This window comes from Macaca fascicularis, chromosome 12 (genome assembly GCF_037993035.2).
Source record: "Macaca fascicularis isolate 582-1 chromosome 12, T2T-MFA8v1.1".
NCBI classification, from domain to species: domain Eukaryota; kingdom Metazoa; phylum Chordata; class Mammalia; order Primates; family Cercopithecidae; genus Macaca; species Macaca fascicularis.
In genome coordinates this window covers 122867093-122890083 of record NC_088386.1, presented here as the reverse complement: position 1 = coordinate 122890083, position 22991 = coordinate 122867093, and the positions used below count along the sequence as shown (strand labels likewise).

At 36.5% G+C, this 22991-nt stretch overlaps 1 protein-coding gene across 27 annotated transcripts in view; it reads right to left on the bottom strand.

The window, feature by feature from the left end:
• The window catches only part of RHBDD1 (rhomboid domain containing 1), a 161604-nt gene that overhangs the window by 58257 nt on the left and 80356 nt on the right, over positions 1–22991 (bottom strand). For 11 of the 27 annotated variants that reach the window (XM_065526177.2, XM_065526178.2, XM_074010358.1 and 8 more), the window contains one exon: positions 5199–6749. The exons of the other annotated variants lie outside the window; for them this stretch is intronic. In XM_065526177.2, coding sequence (XP_065382249.1) covers positions 6589–6749 — 161 coding nt within the window. In that variant the 3' untranslated portion in view covers positions 5199–6588. Of the gene's footprint in view, positions 1–5198; positions 6750–22991 lie in introns of those variants that run through there. 27 annotated transcript variants of the gene reach the window in all.

Below are 22991 nucleotides of genomic sequence, written 5' to 3'. Positions count from 1 at the left end.
AAATGACAGCTGATTTAAGAGGCACTCAGTGCTCTTTCACTTCCACCCACCCCTGTTGCAACCACCGGCAAGACTATACTGAGCAAAGGCATAAGACAAACAAGCCATCAACACAGGCCAATGGCCTGTCAACAATGGCCACTTGGATCCCTTCCTCAGAGCACACATGGAAATCCAGAAGTCCACTGCACAGGTGCGCCTATAGACCAAGAAGCACTGTTTATGTGCTTTTGTAATATATAAAACTTTAACATAACAATGAGCAACTAATGAAGGCTGCCAATGGGGGAGGAAATGGGGCATAACCTGACAAATGTCACAATCTCAAAGTTAAACTCAAAATAGGCCTTACTGGGCCTGCGTTACGTAAGTCAGGGACTTATTTCCCTCCTCTCCAAAAAGCATGCTCTAGACAATAGTAAATTACTTGAGGTTTAAAATTTATTTTTGTCATAGCACAGTGTGCCAAAAGAAGGCCCTTACTAACCTAACCCCCAGAGACCCAGCTCATTTAAAGACATAATGAAGAGAGTAGGTGCTGTATATCGATGTCACTTTTAGAGTACACTTATTAAACACTATCTCCTGTAAAGTCCATATGCTAGCTACATTTTATTTTAGCATCACGCTAGTCAGAAGCAAGTGGTTCCCTTTTAGACTCACTGAGCTGAAAATTAAAAACTACTGGGCTTTGGGTTGTTCTGGTTTGATCTGTAAAGAATCCCGAATGCAATGATTCAAGAGTCAACTCATATCATGATTTATTTCACCTGTCTCCTATGACTGCACACTTAGGCCATCTGCAATTTTTCCAAAGCAAATAATTACAGTGTAATCAGTTTAATATTTATAGTAATCTTTATAACTTTGCACAATTTGGGCCAGGTATCTATCATAAGCAGATCTTTGGTCCTCTGATTGAGATTCGTGAAGATACACAAATACATGACTCTGACATCTGGCTCTCCATAACTAAGTAAAACAGGATTATAGTTCTGAATCACTGGAGAACTGCCATGTGATGACACTAGACCACTTTGAGAGCTATTTGTGACTGTATAATAAATGGAAACCAACATATGACTCTTGGTTTTTCTCACCAGCAACACAACACAATATAATGGATGGGACAATGTGTATAACTGTGAGTAAGATTGTTTAAGAAAGGCAGAGCAGACAACAGTGGAAATTTTCATGTGAATAATTACCACTAATAAGTAACTGGAGTAATGGGCAATAGTTCAACATAAAATTGTGATGTCTTAAGGCACACTTAATGCAAGCACATTTATTCTTTTCTATTACGAATCATTTCTTTTCTAAAAGGAAAACTATTGAAGACAAATTAAGTTCTATTTAAATTAATGCAAATATCCTTAATTCAATATTTATATTAAAAACAAATCTTTTCAAACTTGTATATGCTACAATTTTGGCAGAAACCAATGGCAGCCCAGCAGATTACTTCTGATTGTCTGTAGTAAGCATTTTTTGGGGGTACATGTCCTATGAGTACCCGAGAGGCAGGCTTCTTGTGTAAGGAGGGTGTTCCTCCCCATGCAAATGATTTAACAATGTTTAATTTTTTTTTTCAGGAATTTTTGCTTAAAAAAATCCAAACCAACCAACCAACCAAACAAAAAAAACTTAGCAAAACATATATGAACAGGTAAAGACAAAAGTAAGATAATTGTCATTGTTATCTCTATAAATAATGCAGTCTTTTTAATTTAGCTTATCAATGGTGGCCAAACATACTTCTGAGTTTTCAGCTTTCTGAATTCAAGATGATCACAATGGCCGGGCGCGGTGGCTTCCGCCTGTAATCCCAGCACTTTGGGAGGCTGAGGCGGGTGGATCACAAGGTCAGGAGATCGAGACTGTCTTGGCTAACATGGTGAAACCCTGTCTCTACTAAAAATACAAAATATTAGCCAAGCGTGGTGGCGGGCGCCTGTAGTCCCAGTTACTCGGGAGGCTGAGGCAGGAGAATGGCATGAACCACAGGAAGCGGAGCTTGCAGTGAGCCGAGATCGTGTCACTGCACTCCAGCCTGGGCGACAGTGTGAGACAACGTCTCAAAAAAAAAAAAAAAAAAAAAAAAAAAAAAGATGATCACAACAGCAATCTAACTCCAAGAATACAAACATCCTCTAGCTAAGTGACATGGGACAATTACATGGTGGGCTACAGACTTACAAGAAAACCATGTTAATCTCTGCTTTAACTGACAGTTCAGTAGCAGTCTAGATATACTTTTTCTGAAGAGGCTATAATATTGTATAATGTAAAAAGTGTCCCAACTAGGAATAGAGACATCTGGCCCTCTAATCTGATATCTACCACTTAGAATGTGACCCTGAAAAAGTCATTAAATTTCTCTGTGCCTCTGCCTCACAATCTAAAACAACGAAAATAATTTAAAATGTTTTATAGGGTTCTGTGTGGGTTATGTGAATCTTCTCAGCATAGTCATTACCACCTAATACTCATTAACCTGGAAGGAATTTCACCAGAACTTCCAATACCATGTTGAATAGGAGTGGTGAGAGAGGGCTTCCTTGTCTTGTGCCAGTTTTCAAAGGGAATGCTTCCAGCTTTTGCTCATTCAGTATGATATTGGCTGTGGGTTTGTCATATACAGCTCCTATTATTTGGAGGTATGTCTCTTCAATACTTAATTTATTGAGAGTTTTTAACATGAAGCGATGTTGAATTTTATTGAAAGCCTTTTCTGCGTCTATTGAGATAATCATGTGATTTTTGTCTTTAGTTCTGTTTATGTGATGAATTACGTTTATTGATTTGTGAATGTTGAACCAGCCTGGCACCCCCAGATGAAGCCTACTTGATCCCGATGCATAAGCTTTTTGATGTGCTGCTGGATTCGGTTTGCCAGTATTTTGTTCAGGATTTTTGCATTGATGTTCATCAAAGATACTGGCCTAAAGTTTTCCTTTTTTTGTTGTTATCTCTGCCAGATTTTGGTATCAGGATGATGCTGGACTCACAGAATGAGTTAGCAAGGAGTCCTTTTTTTTTCTGTCTTTCTTTTTTTGGTAATAGTTTCAACAGGAATGGTACCAGCTCTTCTTTGTACCTCTGATAGAAATCAGCTGTGAATCCGTCTGGTCCTGGGCTTTTTATGGTTGGTAGGCTATTTATTACTGCTTCAATTTCAGAATTTGTTATTGGTCTCTTCAGGGATTCAATTTCTTCCTGCTTCAGTCTTGGAAGGGAGTATGTCCACGAATTTATCAATTTATCCTAGATTTTCTAATTTATGTGCATAGAGGTGTTTATAATACTCTCTGATTGTCATTTGTACTTCTGTGGGGTCAGTAGCAATATTCCCCTTATCATTTCTGATTCTGCACAGCAAAAGAAACTATCAACAAAGTAAACCAACTACAGAATCGGAGAAAAGTTTTACAAACTATGTATCTGATAAAGGTCTAATATCCAGCATCTATAAGGAACTTAAACAACTTTACTAGAAAAACCCCATTAAAAAGTGGGCAAAGGACATGAAAAGACACTTTTCGAAAGAAGAAATACATGTGGCAAAAAATCTATGAAAAAAAGCTCAACAGAACTGATCATTAGAGAAATGCAAATCAAAACCACGAGATACCATCTCACATCGGTCAGAATGGCTTACTAAAAAGTAAAAAAAAAAAATAACAGATGCTGGTGAGATTGTGGAGAAAAAGGAATGCTTTTACACTGTTGGTGGGAATGTAAATTAGTTCAGCCATTGTGGAAGACATTGTGGCGATTCCTCAAAGACCTAGAAACAGAAATACCATTTGACCCAGCAATCCCATTACTGGGTATACACCCATAGGAATATAAATTATCCTATTATAAAAACACATGCATGTGTATGTTCAGGGCAGCACTATTCACAATAGCAAAGACATGGTATCAACCCAAATGCCCTTCAATGATAGACTGGATAAAGAAAATGTGGTACATATATACCATGGGATACTATGCAGCCACAAAAAAACCAAAATCATGTCTTTTGCAAGGACATGAGTGAAGCTGGAGGCCATTATCCTTAGCAAACTAATGCAGGAACAGAAAACTTAATACTACATGTTCTCACTTATAAGTGAGAGATAAATGATGAGAACACATGGACACATGGAGACGAATAACACACAATGGGGCCTATTGGAGGGTGGAGGGCAAGAGGAGGAAGAGGATCAGGAAAAATAACTATCGAATTACTACGCTTAATACCTGGGTGGTGAAATAATCTGTACAACAAACCTCCATGACACACGTTTACCTATTTAACAAACCTGCATTTCCTGCACATGTACCCCTGAACTTAAAATAAAAGTTAAAAAAAGAAAGGAATTAGAAAGGCTCAAATTAAAAGAGAACAAAATTTTATTCACTGAAAATATCAACTATTGAGTTTATAAAACAAAGTCTGGTGTCTGCAGCTCAGAAAAGCGGGTACTGTTTTATTTTTTGGTACAGATACATAGTATAAAAACTTGTTCACACTGCCAATTTTTGTTGAATGAGAACATAAGATTGATTGCAATTTTAAAGCTACTGTCTGATGTATCTTTTCTAAATTAATACATTTTTATGAAAATGACAAGAGTTTGTGAATCAGGCCTAAAAAGTAAGTTTTCTTCAATTATATGTGATCTCATTAAGTACAGAACATACACATCAAAAACTTCTGAGGCTAAAAATTATATAAATAACTTGAGTATCTAAATCACTGTATTATAATCAACTTCATTTTCTGTAAATTCTTTCATAATAGGGAATCATGGTTGCTGAAGTAGAGAATGTCACATATTGATAAGTAAAGCAATTATCTCACTTGAAGTCAAAAGTTACTATATCTCTTTCCGAAATCTAATATATTGCTTAGCTTAACTGAAATAGATCGTTTAAATCGCTTGTCGTTTGGCAGAAAGAAGAATATTTTTACCTTGATAGTGATGAACAAGATTTATTCATTTCTATAGCCTACAGTGCTTAGCTGCCTATAATGCTGACACATATGAAGGGCTCAAATAAGGTTCTGTTGAGAAGCAGAATGAATGATGATACTGAGCAACATCATGAGTGTGCAAAGAAATATTTCTGAAATCATTAAGATTTGGTAGCCCCAAACGTAGTCTCCATCAGTTGTGGGGGATATGGGTAGAATTAATTCACTACAGTTTTGTTTATGCTTTTATTGTTAAATCTTCTCATCAGCATCCAAATAATAACTTTCAATAAATGATTATTATGGAGGGCAGGTAGCAGAGAAAAGATTACATATAAATTAATTCACAGATAACTATTAATGTCAGTTTCCCAAACATTTAAATTCCATGTATCTCTCTCTTTTTTAAAGCAATGGCTGAGCTTTAGTTAATATTTTAAATTATGGAACCTAATTTCATAGATTTGAAAAAGTACAGGTAGATATGAGCACAATCTAAGTACAATCTTATAGCACCGTAAATGCAGATATAAGCACAATCTGTTGTAAAATTTTGCATCTAGACACATTCTCAAATATCAAACTTTTATTCACTGAAATGAAAACCTTCAATACACAGAGCAGCAAGTAAGAATCAGTAATCTAAAGCAAGTGGGTTTTTTTTGCATTGAAATTGCTTTTAGACAATCTGGCAGATGGTACTTTTTTATTACATAGGAAGTTTTCCTGGGGGAGAACACACCAAATTACTTTAAAAAAAAAAAAAAAAAGAAGTGGTCACACAGAATTAGTCATACATCTCTGTCCTGGCTGTAATGCTTCTGCTATGCCAAGCAAGGCAGCAGTGAAAATTTGCATACGTTAAAAATTACCAATTGCATTATGCCTGCACTGGGCCAATAAAGGCTCACATAATCACGCAACTGAATAAGGTACTACCAACTAATACGTGTGTTTATCAAGTTAGATCTGCTTTGTATAGCTGTTTGAATGTATCTTTCAGAGATCTTTCATCTGTAAGCCCTGAGACTTGTATGTCAAAAACTCGCCAGTATTCCTGACATCTCCCCAAATTCCCATCTCTTTTTAGTTATGTTCTCCTCAGAATAATGGAACTAGAAGAGACTTTGAAGCATACCCAATTTAATTCCTTCATTATAAAAGACATAAAAATAAAACTGAGATCTGATCAGATTCAGTGACTCACAGCACAAATAAAGTTAGTTAATGGTTATGCTAGGAATGAAACTCAGGTCGCTGAAATTCCCATCATTTTTTCTTTGTAACACACCATAAAAGATAAAAAGAACATGAACATAATTTATCCAATTTTTCACAAACATTTCCATACAATAAGACAAACGTTAATTTTACATACCTTGATGTTGCATCAGAAAAAAGAAAAATGTACAACTTAAATAAATTATCTCCTTTATTTTAACTTTAAGTGTATCTCAATTGGTTCCTATGAATAGATGATGCTTATAAACAGGATTCAAAGGGATCACTAAATGTTCTCTTAACAAAGCACTACATATTAATTTGAAATCTAAATATTTTTTTCTAATATGGCTTTCCCGATTTTTACATCGAGAGACTAAGAAACAAAGCAGCAATCAGTTTCATTCTCTAGCCAAGACTTTTGTAGTATATGCCATCATAGTTTCAAATATGCTATGCAGCAACCCCAACTGTGTAGTGCAGGGCTGGGGGTGACAATTCTGCTTGATTTTTTCACAAGACAGCCAAAGTGTGATTGTTGCCATTTGCCTTTCAGAAGAATCTAAGAAAAGAAGCACAAGTTACTCCACATGTCAGTAAGGATTTCCGGCTTCAACCAGTACCCATGCTGCACGCTGGCAGACAGAAATTGAAAAGGACAGAGCTTTGTACCCAGCACCAGGTTCACCTGGTGGCAGGCTATTTAAAAAAAAAAAAAGAAAGAAAAAGGCACAAATTATACATGGAGGGATGCGGGGGCGGGGGAGAAAAAAATGCAATGAGCTAATGTTCCTAGTTGGCATCTGCCTTTTGACTCAAAGAAAAAGATGGCTCCTTTCCAAAATTTTTCTATTATTGTGGTATCAGCAGCCTCTTGGACTCACTTATAAAAGCTGAGACTGCCAACAGAACAAGATAAGATTTCTGTTAGTAGTAGTAAACGTTCAAGCCCCTAGAAATAATAGAAATTTCGATATTTTTTCTACAAAGGCAGCTTAGGCATGATTATTCCTGGCATGATCTTTAGGACTTGTAATTATGGCCAGATACTATTATGACATACGATAATAGCAAATTCTGAGGTTAAAAGTTGCTACCTTGATTTTTAAATTTACCCTTACAATTTATTTAACTAAGAGAAAAGTTTGAGAGGACAGTCATGCATCACTTAACCACAGGGATATGTTCTGAAAAATGTATCATTAGGCCATTTTGCCATTGTGTGGTCATTATCAAGTGTAGTTACACAAACCTACCTACAGGGCACAGCCGACTACACATGTAGGCTACACGGTATAGCCTATTAATCCTAGGCTACGAACCTCTATAGCATGTTTCTGTGGTGAATACCATAAGCGAGTGTAACGCAATGGTATCTGTGTATCTGAACATAGCAAAGGTACAGTGAAAATATAATTTTATAATGTTATGGGACCACTGTCACATATGTGGTCTGTTGCTGAGCAAAACATTATGTAATGCATGACTATAAAGAGTACTGGATGTTTCGCTGGGGTACTGGCATTCTTTCTACCAAATGAGCTTGTTAGTGGGTCTTTTCAAAACTCAGTATTATTGCTAACTATTACATTAACTCCTTAGTCTAAAACCTTGGAATCCAAGAGAGAGTTATTTACCCAGACTTTTAAAAAGAAACTATAGTTCTATCTATTTCATGATGGAAAAATCCTCTTTATGTAAGAAAACAAAATCTGGTAAATAGTATGCAAGGAATGATGATTCAAACCCCAATGAAGAATAACGAATGCTCCTAGCTTCCTCTTGGGATGTAGAAAGCTGGAAAGAGCATCACTCTCATCCTTAAAAAAACATAAATGCTACATAATCCACAAATTAACTTTTTTTTTAAAATTGGGCAGCCTTCCAAGCCAGAGTAGATTCAGAGAGAGTACCTAATAACTTTTCTTGAACCCATCAAAGACCTGAGGTTGTAGACCAACCAACTAAACAAATGTAAATCTAAAATGATACATGAGCACTTGCTCACCTAGGACAGACTCTGCTGGTCACCAGTGAAAAACTTTCGGCCAAATTGTGAGATTGGTAAAGGCTGACTGTAAGCAAGCAAGGGAACCCAGAATCCCCAGGGGGCTATGATATAAAGAAATTCACACCCACTTTCTATTCAGGGTCTTCTCAGAACTTCATCTGGTCTCACAAGAAAGACTGGTGAGAGTCCAGAGAAAGGATCCTTTGTCATTATGGTACAGTGGGAAAAGAACAGCACCCACTCCAGGAAATGTATGAAAGGCTGCCCAGATCCTTCTCCCCTAGAGACCCTATGGAATAATGCCTTAAATAAGAGCAAAAACCACTGATAGGGTTTGGATGTGTCCCCACCCAAATCTCATCTTGAATTGTAATCCCCATAATCCCCACGTGGAGGTAATTAGATCACAGGGGCGGTTTCCTCCATGCTGTTCTTGTGACAGTGAGTTCTCACGAGATCTGATGGTTTTATAAGCCTCTGGCATTTCCCCTGCTTGCACTTACTCCGTCCTGCCACCCTGCAAAGAAGGTGCCTGCTTCTCCTTTGCCTTCCACCATGATTGTAAGCTTCTTGAGGCCTCCCCAGCAATGTGGAACTGTGAGTCAATAAAACCTCTTTCCTTTATAAATTACTCTGTCTCAGGTATTTCTTCATAGCAGTGTGAGAACGGACTAGTAGAACCACCATTTCCCTTGGGGAGCTAGTGAAAACATATGGCAACTTTAAGAAGGGAAAAGCAAGAAAAACAAAACATACCCTCTAAATCTGGGGGAGGGGCAAGAACACTGAGGAGGCCATACTGCCAAACCCAGGGGCACAGTAACTGCCTCAGACTAAGGCTTAATCAGGACATACCCATAACTTGCCTCTCATCACCAGACTACAAAGCATGGAGCAACAAGTAATTGCAGTATACCACCGGGAGACGGACAAGGGAGTGGAAGGAGAACGTATCCGAGTCACAGCACAAAAGGAGGACCTGAAACTGAAGTTCAAGCAGGCACTGAGAAAAACCCTCTGATAAATCAGGCCCATCCTAAAAATAAAGGAATTTGAAGTCTTTGATGTGTCCAGAGTAACTATTGCAACAACAGGTATTCAAGGTATTCAATATTACTCATAATTATCCCATATAATTCAAAATACTCACAGTATTCAATAAAACAAGTAGACAATCAGTAGGGATATACAAGACCCAGAAAAAACTATCAGCTAAGTTCATCTAAATAACACTTAAATAGAACATTCTATCCAACAGCAGCAGAATACACGTTCTTTTCAGGTGCACATGGCATTTTAACCAGGATGAAGTGTAATACAGCACAACCAGGTGAGAGTTATCCTGGGAATGCAAACCTGCTTCAACTTTGAAAATCAAAGTAATATAGTATGCTAATAAAAAAGAAAAAGTATATAATCATCTCAACAGATAGAGAAAATATTTTTAAAATAGTAAACCTCATCCTACCAAAAAAATCAAATACTTCGGTATAAATCTAAGAAAACATATGGAGGAGCTGATTTTAGTGCACTCATCACCTGAGTAGTGTACATTGTATCCAATATGTAGGCTTTTTAATCTCTCACCATTTCCCCTTCTGAGTCTCAAAAGTCTGTTATACAACTCTGTGTGTCTTTGCATACTCATAGTTTAGCTCCCACTTATAAGTGAGAACATATGGTATTTGGTTTTCTATTCCTGAGTTATTAATACTTAGAATATTGGCCTCCAGCAGCCCCATCCAAGTTGCTGCAAAAGACATTATTTCATTCTTTTTATGGCTGAGTAGCATTCTGTGGTGTATATATACCACATTTTCTTTACTCATTGGTTGATGGACACTTGTTTCCGTATCTTTGCAACTGCTAACTACGCTGCAATAAACAAACACATGCAGGTGTGCATAATGACTTCTTTTGATATAATAACTTCTTTTCCTTTGAGGAGATAATCAGTAGTGGGATTGCTGAATCAAACGGAAGATCTACATTTAGTTCTTTGAAAAATCTCCATACTGTTTTCCATAGAGGTAACTACTTTACATTCCTACCATCAGTGTATAAGCATTCCCTTTTCCCCACATCCACGCCAACACCTATTGTTTTTTGACTTTTTAGTAATGGTCACTCCAGTTAGGGTAAGGTAGAATCTCATATTGTGGTTTGAATTTGTATTTCCCTGAAGATTACTGGTGTTAAGCATTTTTTTCATACGTTTCTTGGTCACTTGTATATATTCTTTTGAGAAATGTCTTATTCATGTCACTTGCCCAGTTTTTGACGGGCTTTTTTTTTTCTTGTTGATTTGTTTGAATTCATTGTAGATTCTGAATATTAGTCCTTTGTCAGATACATAATTTGCAAATATTTCCTCCCATTCTGTGGGTTGTATGTTTACTCTGATAATTATTTCTTTTGCCATGCAGAAACTTCTTAATTTAACTGGCTCCCATTTATTTTTGTTTTTGTTGCATTTGCTTTGGGGGTCTTACTCATAAATTCTTTGCCTAGGCCAATGTCCAGAAGAGTTTTTCCTAGGTTTTCTTCTAGAATTTTTATGGTTTCAGTCTTAGATTTAAGTCTCTAATTCACCTTAATTTTTTATATGGTGAGAGACAGGGATACAGTTTCATTCTTCTGCATGTGGCTAAGTTTTCCCAGCTCCATTTATTGAACAGGGTGTCCATTCCCCAATTAATGTTTTAAGTTTTGTTGAAGATCAGCTGGTTTTAAGTATTTGGCTTTATTTCTGGGTTCTCTATTCTGTTCCACTGGTCTTTGTATCTACTTTTATATCAGTACCATGCTGTTTTGGTTACTACAGCCTTGGAGTGTAATTTGAAGTCAAGTAATGTGATGCCTCCGGATTTGTTTTTTTTGCTTAGGATTGCTTTGGCTATTCAGGCTCATTTTTGGTTCCATATGAATTTTAGGGTTATTTTTTTCCATTTCTGTCAAAAACAGTGTTAGTATCTTGATAGGAATTGCATTGAATATGTAGATTGCTTTAGGTATTATGGTCATTTTTGTGATATTGATTCTTCCAATACTTGAACATGGGACATATATTTGTTTGTTTGTATCATCTATGATTTCTTTGAGCAGTATTTTATAGTTTTCCTTGTAGAGATCTTTCACCTCCTTTGTTAAGTTTATTCCCAGTTTTTGTTTTGTTTTGTTTGTTTGTTTGCAGCTATCATAAAAGGGGTTGAGTTCTTGATTTGCTTCTCAGCTTAGTGGCTGTTGGTGTATAGCAGTGCTACTGATTTGTATATATTAGTTTTGTAACCTGAGACTTTACTGAATTCATTTATAAAATCTAGGAAGTCTTTTGGAGTCGTCTTTTGGGTTTTCTAAGTATACAATCACATCATCAGCAGAGACATTTTGACTCTCTTCCAATTTGAATGTCCTTTCTTTCTCTTGCCTGACTGCTCTAGCTAGGACTTCCAGTAATGTGTTGAATAGAGTGGTGAAAGTGGGCATCCTTGTCTTGTTCCAGTTCTTAGAGGGAATTCTCTTCACCTTTTCTCCCATTCAGTATGATGTTGGCTGTAAGTCTGTCATAGACAGCTTTTATTTTGTGGAGGTATGTTCCTTTAATTCCTAGTTTGTTGACATTTTTTATCATAAAGGGATGCTGGACTTTAGCAAATGCTTTTTATGCATCTATTGAGATGATCATATGGTTGTTTTTAATTCTGTTTGTGTGATGAATCACATTTATTAACTTGTGTATGTTGAACCATCCCTGCAACCCAGGGATGACACTCATTTATTCATGGTAAATTATTGTTTGGATGTGCTGTTGGGTTCAGTTTGCTAGTATTTTGTTGCAAGTTTTTGCATCTACATTCATCAGAGATATTTGTCTGCATTTTTCTTCTTTTGTTATGTCATTTCCTGGCTTTGGTAGCATGGTGATACTGGCTTCATAGAATGAGTTAGGGAGGATTCCCTCTTTCTCAGTCTTTTGGAATAGTTTCAGTAGGACTGCTACCAATTCTTTGAGAGTCTGGTAGAATTTGGCTGTGAATCTGTCTGGCAATGGGCTTTTTTTGTTGGCAATTTTTAAAATTATGAATTCAATCTCACTGGTTATTACTGGTCTGTTCCGGATTTCTATTTCTTGCTGATTAAAGCTAAGAGGGTTGTATAATTCCAGGGATTTATCCATTTCCTCCAGATTTTCTAGTTTGTATGCATAGAGGTGTTCACAGTAATCACAAATGGTCTTTTGTATTTCTGTGATGATGGTTGTAATGTCTCCATTTTAATTTCTAATTCAGCTTATTTGGATCTTCTCTTCTTTTCATGGTTAAGATAGCCAATGGTCTATGATTTTGTTTATCTTTTCAAAGAGCCAACTTTTTGTTTCATTGATCTTTTTGTTGTTGTTGCAATTTCTTTTAATTCTGCTCTGATCTTTGTTATTTCTTTTCTTCTTCTAGCTTTAGGTTTAGTTGGTTCTCATTTCTCTACTTCCCTGAGGTGTGACATTAGGTTGTCAATTTGTGATCTTTCAGACTTTCTGATGTAGGCATTTAGCCCTATAAAGTTTCCTCTTAGCACTGCTTTTGCTATATCCCAGAGGTTTTGATATCTTGTGTCACTATTATAATTCATCTTGAAGAATTATTTAATTTCCATCTTGGTATCATTGTTAACCTAAAAATCATATAGGAGCAGATTTGCTTAATTTCCATGTATTTATGTGGTTGTGAGGATTCCTTTTAGATTTGATTTCTAGTTTTACTCTCCAATGGTCTGAGAAGATATCTGATTTCAATTTTTTTTCCATTTTCAGAAATAGATAGACGTAAACATATTCAATTGTTGTTTGAAAAAAGTACAAAGGCAATTCATTGGAGAACTGATAGTCATTTTGACAAATGGTGCTGAAATATTTCGAAGTTCACAAGCAAGAAATGAACTTTGGTTCATACCTCACATCTTATATAAAACTAACTCAAAATGGGCTATATATCAAGTAGACATTTGTCAAAGGCCTTTTTCATTTTTTTTTCCTATGGAAAAATATTTGGTTTGAATTGGCTTATTTCATAAATTTCTGGCCATATGGTACATACTATTTTGTGCCTTACTTTTTTTCATTCAGCAATTATGTTGTAATCATATTTTCATGCCACTAAATTTTTCAAAAATGTTTTTAATAGATGCCTAATATTTCCATTTTACAATGAAACCATACTGATTTCACCCTTGCACACATGGTTGTGCAAATTTCAATGTATTTAAGTTTTTGTTTTTAAATTTAATTAGGGAATAAGTAACTTATAAACAAATATTGGACCATCTCTCTATTAATAATTTCCTCAGGCTAGATTCTTAGTCAAGAAATCACTGAAGGTAAGCCTCTTGATTATACATTTCCAATATGTTTTCCAGAAAGGTTACACCAATTTGCATTCACATCTGCAGCATATAGAAATGTCTGTTATCACCACCAACATTAAATGTGGTGAGACAGAGGGAGGTGGAGCAAGATGGCCAAATAGAAACCTTTACAGATCGTCCTTCTCAGAGGAACACCAAACTGAAGAACTATCTGCAGAAATCATCACCTTCATAAGAACCAAAGATCATGTGAGTAATCACAGTACCTGGTTTTAACTTCACAACACTGAAAGAGGCACTGAAGGGAGGAGGAAAGACAGTCTTGAATTGCCATGCCACTCCTCATCCACCCCCTGGTAGCACAGACAGAGAATCTGTGTACTTGGGGGAGGGAGAGCACAGTGATTGTGGATATCCCACTGGAACTCAGCACTGCCAGGAAGCAATACTGAGCAGAACTTAGCCAGCATCCAGAGAGGGTGCATTTAGACCAGCCCAGGCCAGAGGGGAATTGCCCATCCCAATGGCCAGAACCTGAGCTCCATCCGGCCCTGACACCATGCGCAAAAGTGCTCTGGGGTCCTAAATAAACTTGAAAGGCAGTCCGAGCCACAAGGCCTGCAATTCTTGGGTAAGCTCTGGTGCTGTGCTGGGCTCAGAGCCAGGACTTGGGGGACATGCCTTCCAGTGAGACATCAGCCGGGACAGCCAAGCCAGTCGTTGTTTACCCCTCTCCCAACCTTAGGCACTGCAGCTCGCAGCTCTGGAAGAGACTATTTCCCAGTGCTTGAGGAGAGGAAATGGAAGAGTAAAGAAAAATGTGTTTTGCGACTTGGATAGCAGCTCAGCCACAGTAGGATAGGGTATCGAGCAGAGTCCTGAGGCCCCTATTCCAGGCTCTAGTTACCAGGCATCATTTCTAGACACATGCTGGGCCAGAAGAAAACCTTCTGCCTTGAAGAGAAAGACTCAATCCTCGCAGGATTCATCACCTGCTGACTAAAGGGCTCTAGGGACCTGAATAGGCCACCGTGGTAAACAGGCAGTACTCAGCCCCTGGTATCTGGTGAGACTCAGAGACATGCTGGCTTCAGTGTGACCCAAGCACATTCCCAAGATGGTGGCTATGGGGACAGACTCCTTCTGCTTGAGGAAAGAAGTGAGGAAGGGAACTTTGTCTTGCAGCTTAGGTACCAGCTTGGCCACAGCAGGGTAGAGCATCAAGCAGGCTCTTGGGGTACCCGATTCCAGGCCTTGGCTCTGGGAAAGCATTTCTGGACCTGTCCTGGGCCAGAGGGGACCCCACTTCCCTGAAGGGAGAGATTCCTATCAGATAAATTTGACAAAGAGATTGAAATAATTAAAACGAATCCAGAAGAAATTCTGGAGTTGAAAAATGTAATTGACATACTCAAGAATGCATCACAATTGACCAAGCAGAAGAAAGAATTAATGACCCTGAAGACAGGCTATTTGAAAACACACAGTGAGAGGAGACAAAAGGAATGAAGTACACCTTCAGTATCTAGAAAATAGCCCTAAAAGTGCAAATCAAAGTGTTATTGGCCTTAAAGAGGATGGAGAGAGAGGGGGATAGAGGTAGAAAGTTTATTCAAAGGGTAATAACAGAACTTTCCAAACCTAGAGAAAGATGTCAATATTCAAGTACAAGACAGTTACAGAACATCAAACAGATTTGATCCAAGTAAGACTACCTCAAGACATTTAATAATCAAACTCCCAAAGGTCAAGGAAAAAGAAAGGATCCTAAAAACAGCAAGAGAAAAGAAACAAATAACATACAATGGAGTTCCAGTAGTTCTGACAGCAGACTTCAGTGGAAACCTTACAGGCAAGGAGAGAATGGCATGATATATTTAAAGTGCTGAAGGGGAAAAAAACCAAAAAACTTTTATCCTAGAATAGTATATCCAGCGAAAATATCCTTCAAACATGAAGGCAAAATAAAAAATTTCCCAAGAAAAGCTGAGAGATTTCATCAATGCCAGACATGTCCTACAAGAAATGCTAAAGGGAGTTCTTATGTCTGAAAGAAAAGGATGTTAATGAGCAATAAAAAATCATCTGAAGGTACAAAACTCACTGGTAATAGCAAGCACACAGAAAAACGAATAAAAAGACACATGTAATTGTGGTGTGTAAGCTATTCATATCTTGAGTAGAAAGACTAAAAGATGAACCAAACAAAAATAATAACTCCAACAATTTTTCAAACATAAACAGTATAATGAAATGTAAGTAGAAACAAAAGCTAAAAACTAGGGGGACAAAGTTAAAGTGTAGAGTTTTTATTGATTTTCTCTTTGCTTGCTTGCTTGTTTCTTTATGCAATCAGTGTTAAGTTGTTATCAGTTTAAAATAATAGGTCATATTAATTTCAAGCCTCATGGTAATCAGAAATCAAAAAATATACAACAGATACACAAAAAATAAAAAGCAAGAAATTAAAACATACCTCCAGAGAACATCACTCACTACAAGGAAGACAGGAAGGAAGGGAAGAGGAAAGGGAAGACCACAAAACAATCAGAAAACTAATAACAAAATGGTAGGAGTAAATCCTTACTAAACATTAATAGCATTAAATGAAAAAAGACTAAATGATGCAGAATAGAATGAATGCATTAAAAAACAAGGTCCAATGATCTGTTGCCTACAAGAAACACACTTCACCTATAGAGAATGAAAATGCATATAGAGGCCAGGCGCAGTGGCTCACGCCTGTAATCCCAGCACTTTGGGAGGCCAAGGCGGGTGGATAATGAGGTCAGGGGATCGAGACCATCCTGGTTAACACTCTACTAAAAATACAAAAAATTAGCTGGGCATGGTGGCACGCACCTGTAGTCCCAGCTACTTGGGAGGCTGAGGCAGAAGAATGGTGTGAACCCAGGAGATGAGCTTGCAGTGAGCCAAGATCACACCACTGCACTCTAGCCTGGGCAACAGAGTGAGACTCTGTCTCAAAAAAAAAAAAAAAAAAAAAAAAGAAAAAGAAAAAAAAAGAAAGAAAATACATAATATAGATTGAAAACAAAGAAATGGAAAAAGATATTTCCTTCCAGTGGAAACCAGTAAAGAACAGGAGCAGCTATGGTTATATCAGACAAAACAGATTTGAAGATAAAAACTATAAAAAGAGACAATGTAATTATATTATGATAAAGGGGTCAGTCAATTCAGTAAGAGGATATATCAATTATAAATATATATGCATCTAACACTGGGGCACCCAGATACATAAAGCAAATATTATTAGAGCTTAAGAGAGAGATCGATCCCAATACAATAATAGCTGGAGACTTCAACACCCCACTTAAAGCAATGGAAAAATGTTCCAGAAAGATACTCGACAAAGAAAAGTAACACTTAATCTGCAATATAGACCAAACAGACCTAACAGATATTTATAGAACATTTCATCCAACAGCTGCAGAACACACATTATTTTCCTCAGCACATGAATCCTTCTCAACGGTAGACCATATGTTAGGCCACAAAAAAGTCTTTTAAAAAGTTCAGAAAAACTGAAATTATATCAAGTATCATCTCTGACCACCATGGAGTAAGATTAGAAATCACTAAAAAGGAATTTGCGAAACTATACAAATATATGGAATTGAACAGTATGTTCCTAAATGACCAGTGGGTTAATGAGGAAATTAAGAATGAAATTCAAAAATTTCTTGAAACAAATTATAATACAAACACAACATACTGAAACCTATGGGGTACAGTGAAAGCAGGACTAAGAGGCAAGTTTATAGCAATAGGTGCCTATATCTAAAAGGTAGAAAAACTTCAAATAACATAATGATTCATCTTAAACTACTGGAAAAGCAAAAGCAAACAAAACAAAACAAAACAAAATAGTAGAAGAAAAGTAATAAAGTTAAGAGTAGAACTAAATGAAACGAAAAAAATACAAAGGATTAATGAAACAAAAAGTTGTTCTTTTGAAAACATAAACAAAATCAACACACCTTTAGCCAGGCTAAGAAAAAAAGAAGACCCAAACAAAAATGAGATTAAAACTAGACATTAAAACCTATTCTACAGAAATTCAAAGGCTTGTTAAAGGCTACTATGAGCAACTGTATGCCAATAAATTGGAAAACCTAGAAGAAATGAATAAATTCCTAGACACACACAACTTACCAAGATTAAACCATGAAGAAACCCAAAACCTAAATAAACCAATACAAAGTAATGAGATTGGTGCCGTAATAAAAAGTTTCCCAGCAAAGAAAAGCCCAGGACCCAATGGCTTCACTGCTAAATTTTACCAAATGTTTAAAAAGGAATGAATACCAATCCAACACAAACTATTTTAAAAAATAGAGGCAGAGGGAATACTTCCACACTAATTCTATGAGGCCAGTATTATCCTGATACCAAAACCAGACAAAGATATCAAAGAAAACTACAGGCTAATATCCCTGATGAACATTGATTCAAGGATAATAGCAAATTGAATTCAACATATTAAAAAGATAATTCATTATGACCATTTGGGATTTATCCCAGTGCTGCAAGGACGGTTTAACATAAGCAAATCAATCAATGTGATACACGATATCAACAGAATGAAGGACAAAAACCATATGGTCATTTCGATTGATGTGGAAAAAGCACTTGATAAAATTCAACATCCCTTCATGACAAAAAACCCTAAAAAATGAGTATAGAAGGAATATTCCTCAACACAATAAAAGCCACATATGACAGACCAACAGCTAGTATCATGTTGAAAGGGGAAAAACTGAAAGCCTTTCCCCTAAGATCTGGAACACAACAAAGATGCTCACTTTCACCACTGCTATTCAACACAGTACTGGAAGTCCTAGCTAGAGCAATCAGACAAGACAAATAAATAAAGGGCATCCAAATTGGAAAGGAAGAAGCCAGATTATTTTTGTTTGCAGGTGGTATGGATCTTATACTTGGAAAAACCCCAAAATTCCACCAAAAAACTATTAAAACTGATAAATTCAGGAAAGTTGCAGGATACAAAATCAACATACAAAAGTCAGCAGCAGTTCAATATATTAACAGTGAACAATCTGAAAAACCAAGAAAGTAATCCCATTTAAAATAGCTACAAGTAAAATAAAATACCTAGGAATTAACTTTATCAAAGAAGTCAAAGATCTCTACAATGAAAACTATAAAATATTGATGAAAACACTGAAGCAGACACAAAAAGTGGAAAGATATTCCATGTTCATGGATTGGAAGACTCAATATTGTTAAAATGTCCATACTAACCAAAGCAAACTACAGATTCAATGCAACCCCTATCAAAATACCAATGACATTCGTCACAGAAATAGAAAAAGTAATGGTAATATTTACATGGAACCACAGAAGACCAAAAATAGCCAAAGCTATCCTGAGCAGAAAGACGCAAACTGGAAGGATCACATTACCCCACTTTGAATTATACTACAAAGCTATAATAACCAAAAGACCATGGCACTGGCATAAAACCAGACACACAGATCGGTGGAAGAGAATAGAGAATCCAGAAACAAATCCATACATTTCTGGCGATCTCATTTTCAAAAAAGGTGCCAAGAGAATACATTAGGGGAAAGGACAGTCTCTTCAATAAATACTTCTAGGAAAACTGGATCTCTATATGCAGAAGAATGAAACTAGACCCCTATCTCTCACCATATACAAAAATCAATTTCAAATGGATTAAATACTTAAAACTAAGACCTCAAACTATGAGTCTACTAAAAGAAAATGTTGGGGAATCTCTCCAGGACATTGGATTAGGCAAAGATTTATTGAGTAATACTCCACAAGCATAGGTCAAAAAACAAAAATCAGCAAATGGGATCACATCATGTTAAAAACCTTCTTTACAGGAAAGGAAACAATCAACAAAGTGAAGAGACAACGCACAGAATGGGAGAAAAATATGTGCAAACTATCCATCTGACAAGAGGTTAATAACCAGAATACATAAGGAGTTCAAACAGCTGCTTATATACAGGATAAAACCTAATAATCTAATTTTTAAGCCATGCAAAAGATCTGAATAGACATTTCTCAAAAGAAGGCATACAAATAACAAAAAGGCCTAAGAAAAGGTTCTCAGTATCATTGATCCTCAGAGAAATGCAAATCAAAACTACAATGAAACATCATTTCACTCCAGTTAAAATGGCTTTTATCCAAGAGACAGGCAGTAACAAATGCTGGTGAGGATATGGAGAAAAGGGAACCCTGGTACACTTTTGGTGTGAATGTAAATTAGTACAACCACCATGGAGAACAGTTTGGAGGTTCCACAGAAAACTAAATGTAGAGCTACCATATGATCCAGCAATTCTACTGCTAGGTATATGCCCAAAAGAAAGGAAATAATTATATCAAAGAGATATCTATATTCCCATGTTTACTGTAGCACTATTCACAGCAGCCAAGATTTGGGAGCAACCTAAGTATCCATCAGCAGATGAATGGATAAAGAAACTGTGGTACCTGTACACAATAGAATACTATTCATCCATAAAACAAAATGAGATCCTGTCATTTGCAACAACGTAGATGGAACTGGAGGTCACTATGTTAAGTGAATAAGCCAGGCACAGAAAGACAAACTTTGCATGCTCTTATTTATTTGCGGGAGCTATAAATTAAAATGAACTCATGGAGATAGAGATGAAATGATGGTTACCAGATGCTGGGATGGAGGATAAGCAGTAATGAAGACGGTTAATGGGTACAAAAAATAATTAGAATGAGTAAGATCTAGTATTTAATATGCACAACAGGGTGACTACAGTCAACAATTTTTTTTGTACATTTAAAAATAACTAAAAGAGTAGAACTGGATTGTTTGTAACACAAAGAAAGGACAAATGCTTGAGGTGATAGATACTCCATTTATCCTGACGTATTATACATTGCATGCCTGTATCAAAATTCTCATGTACCCCATAAATATATACACCTGCTACATACCTACAAAAATTAAAAATAAAAATAAAAAATAAATGTGGTGAGACAAGCAAACTAAGTAACTCTCTGCTAATACACAGCAAATTATTTTTAGATTCACACTGATCACTTAGAAGTCTTTGGGTTATAGGTTAAAATTGTTTTCAATTTTCCTAATAGGAGTTAGCATTAATTACTTCATTGCATGAGTTCTTTACATACTGATTATATTAATTCTTTGGCAAAGTTTTTATTGATCTATCTTCCACAATTTTTTCATTACTTTTCTGTTTAGAAAGTCCTATATTCAAAAATCATCAATTATTAACTTTCATGATTTCTTTTCTTTTTAAAATTATTTATTTTTATATTTCATTCACTGTAATTCAAAATGCTAAGCAAGGCCACTCTGTTTCAGATGTACCAAGTGGCCGTTTGAGAGACAAACAAGTTCTATGTACTTGTACGATTTTTCATGAATGGAAAGAAGAGACTGCTTTAAATTCTGAAAACATATGTGTAGGAGGAAGGGAAAAAAAGGGGGAAAAAACCTATGACTTTGTTAAAATAAAAGGTCAGATAGCAAAAATAATTCAGCACAAACTCTGGATCATTTAGTCCTAGCAGTCTTATACTGTGAGGAGTTTTAGAACTTAACTCCATACTCACAAAGTAGAAGCTAGATTTTTTTCAGACCAAGCAACTAGTTAGAGGTAGAAACAAAACCTTTGGCTTCAAAATAATCCCAGAAATATTCTTCTCACCAAGCAAGTCTTACAGCATCTGATGTGTAAAAACTTTTTTTTTTTTTTTAAGTAAAAATGATTAATTTCTTAACTTCACTGAAATGTTTTAAGGATAAGAAAAAACAAAAAATAATTTAAAATAGGGGTAGTAAAAATTTTATGTTGTTTCTATTTCTGTTCAGTATACTCTCTTATTTTTACAAGAAGTTTTTTAAGAATGAGATTAAAATTTATGAAAAATCAACACTACTATCAGATGACTTTCTGAAATCTGTGAAGGTAGCCTGTTTTCTTTTTCTTTTTCTTTTTTTTTTTTTTTTTTTGCGCCTGTTAGTATATATTTCAATACCATTTATTGTTAAGCAGGAAAAATTAGTATTAATGACTTATATTAACTTAACAATAAACACATTATTTTTTAAGGAAACATCTCAAAAATCTACTCCAACTTCCTTCTGACTCCCAAAATGTAAGACCCTTCCTTTGTACCTAGATTCAAGTCTCTAAAATTGCTCTAAAATCACCAGGGTCATCAGAGGATGCTTTCCTCTACAGATCTTCCATGCTCATGTCTCTGAGCCCAAATTATTGAAGGAAGTCATTATTTTCTCTCTCTTTCTAAAAAAAACACCCGTACTACTAGTACTAACCTCCTGTATAGTTACTTATGGGGGCATATAGCAACGCTTTAGAAATAAAACTACAAAAAGTAAGCTTGCCCTCTTGCGTTTCCTTTCTCTTACGACATTTAACGTGGGAGGTTTTTGATGTCTCACATTCAAATATTCTCACCCGGGCTACCTAATTTTTCCCTCTGATTTTTCATCACTCTTTATGAAGGCTTGCTACTTTAGAATATACATTTTCTTAGCCGAAGGTAATAATCAGACGACGTCCCCCAAATATAAGTCCAAATCTTTCCTTTAATGAATGCTGTGTTCTTTGGCTCTTGGGACTTTATGTGAAATCAGCCTAGATGGGGATAGAGACAGGCTGTATGAAGTCCACGCTGAGAAGTTTTGCCCTGCCCTACGTGTCCCGTAGTATTTCATGGATAGCCCAGTGGTGATTAAACCTCTGTGTGCACAGGAATAACCATCAGAATTTGTTAAAATACAGACTGTGGGCCCTTACCCCGGATTTCAGGATTCCATGGCTAAGGCATGCTTTTGAATGATTGTGATACTGGCAGTTCACTGACTACATGTGATACAGTGATTACAAAAATGGCTACAATTCTCCACCTCTCCCTCTATCCATAACCATTGCAAGTGACTTTGCTGTTCCTCTAAGAGGTGGAGACTATCTCCCTATCCCATGAATCCAAGCTAGTCTTGTTACCTGCTTCAGTAACTGTATACAGAATACAGTGGAACTGACACTGTGCCAGCATAAGACTTGTTGATTTCTGCCCTCTCCTGTAAACCTTAAGCTGTGGCCTGGTGAATGAGCCCAGGCTAGCCTGCTGGATGAGGAATGAGGCGTGGCATACCACCAGCATCAGTCAGGCAGGCATGTAGAGGAAGCCACCCTAGAGCAGCCAGACCCCAGCAGACCACTGCAGACACCTTAGCTTGCTAGCCAAAATCGGCTAAGCCTGGCCCAGCTGCTTCATATACTCACAAGCAAGAATAAATGTTTACTGTTTAAATCCATGAGTCTCAGGGTGATTCTTTACACAGTGATAGATTACTGATATATCATCACAGTTCTG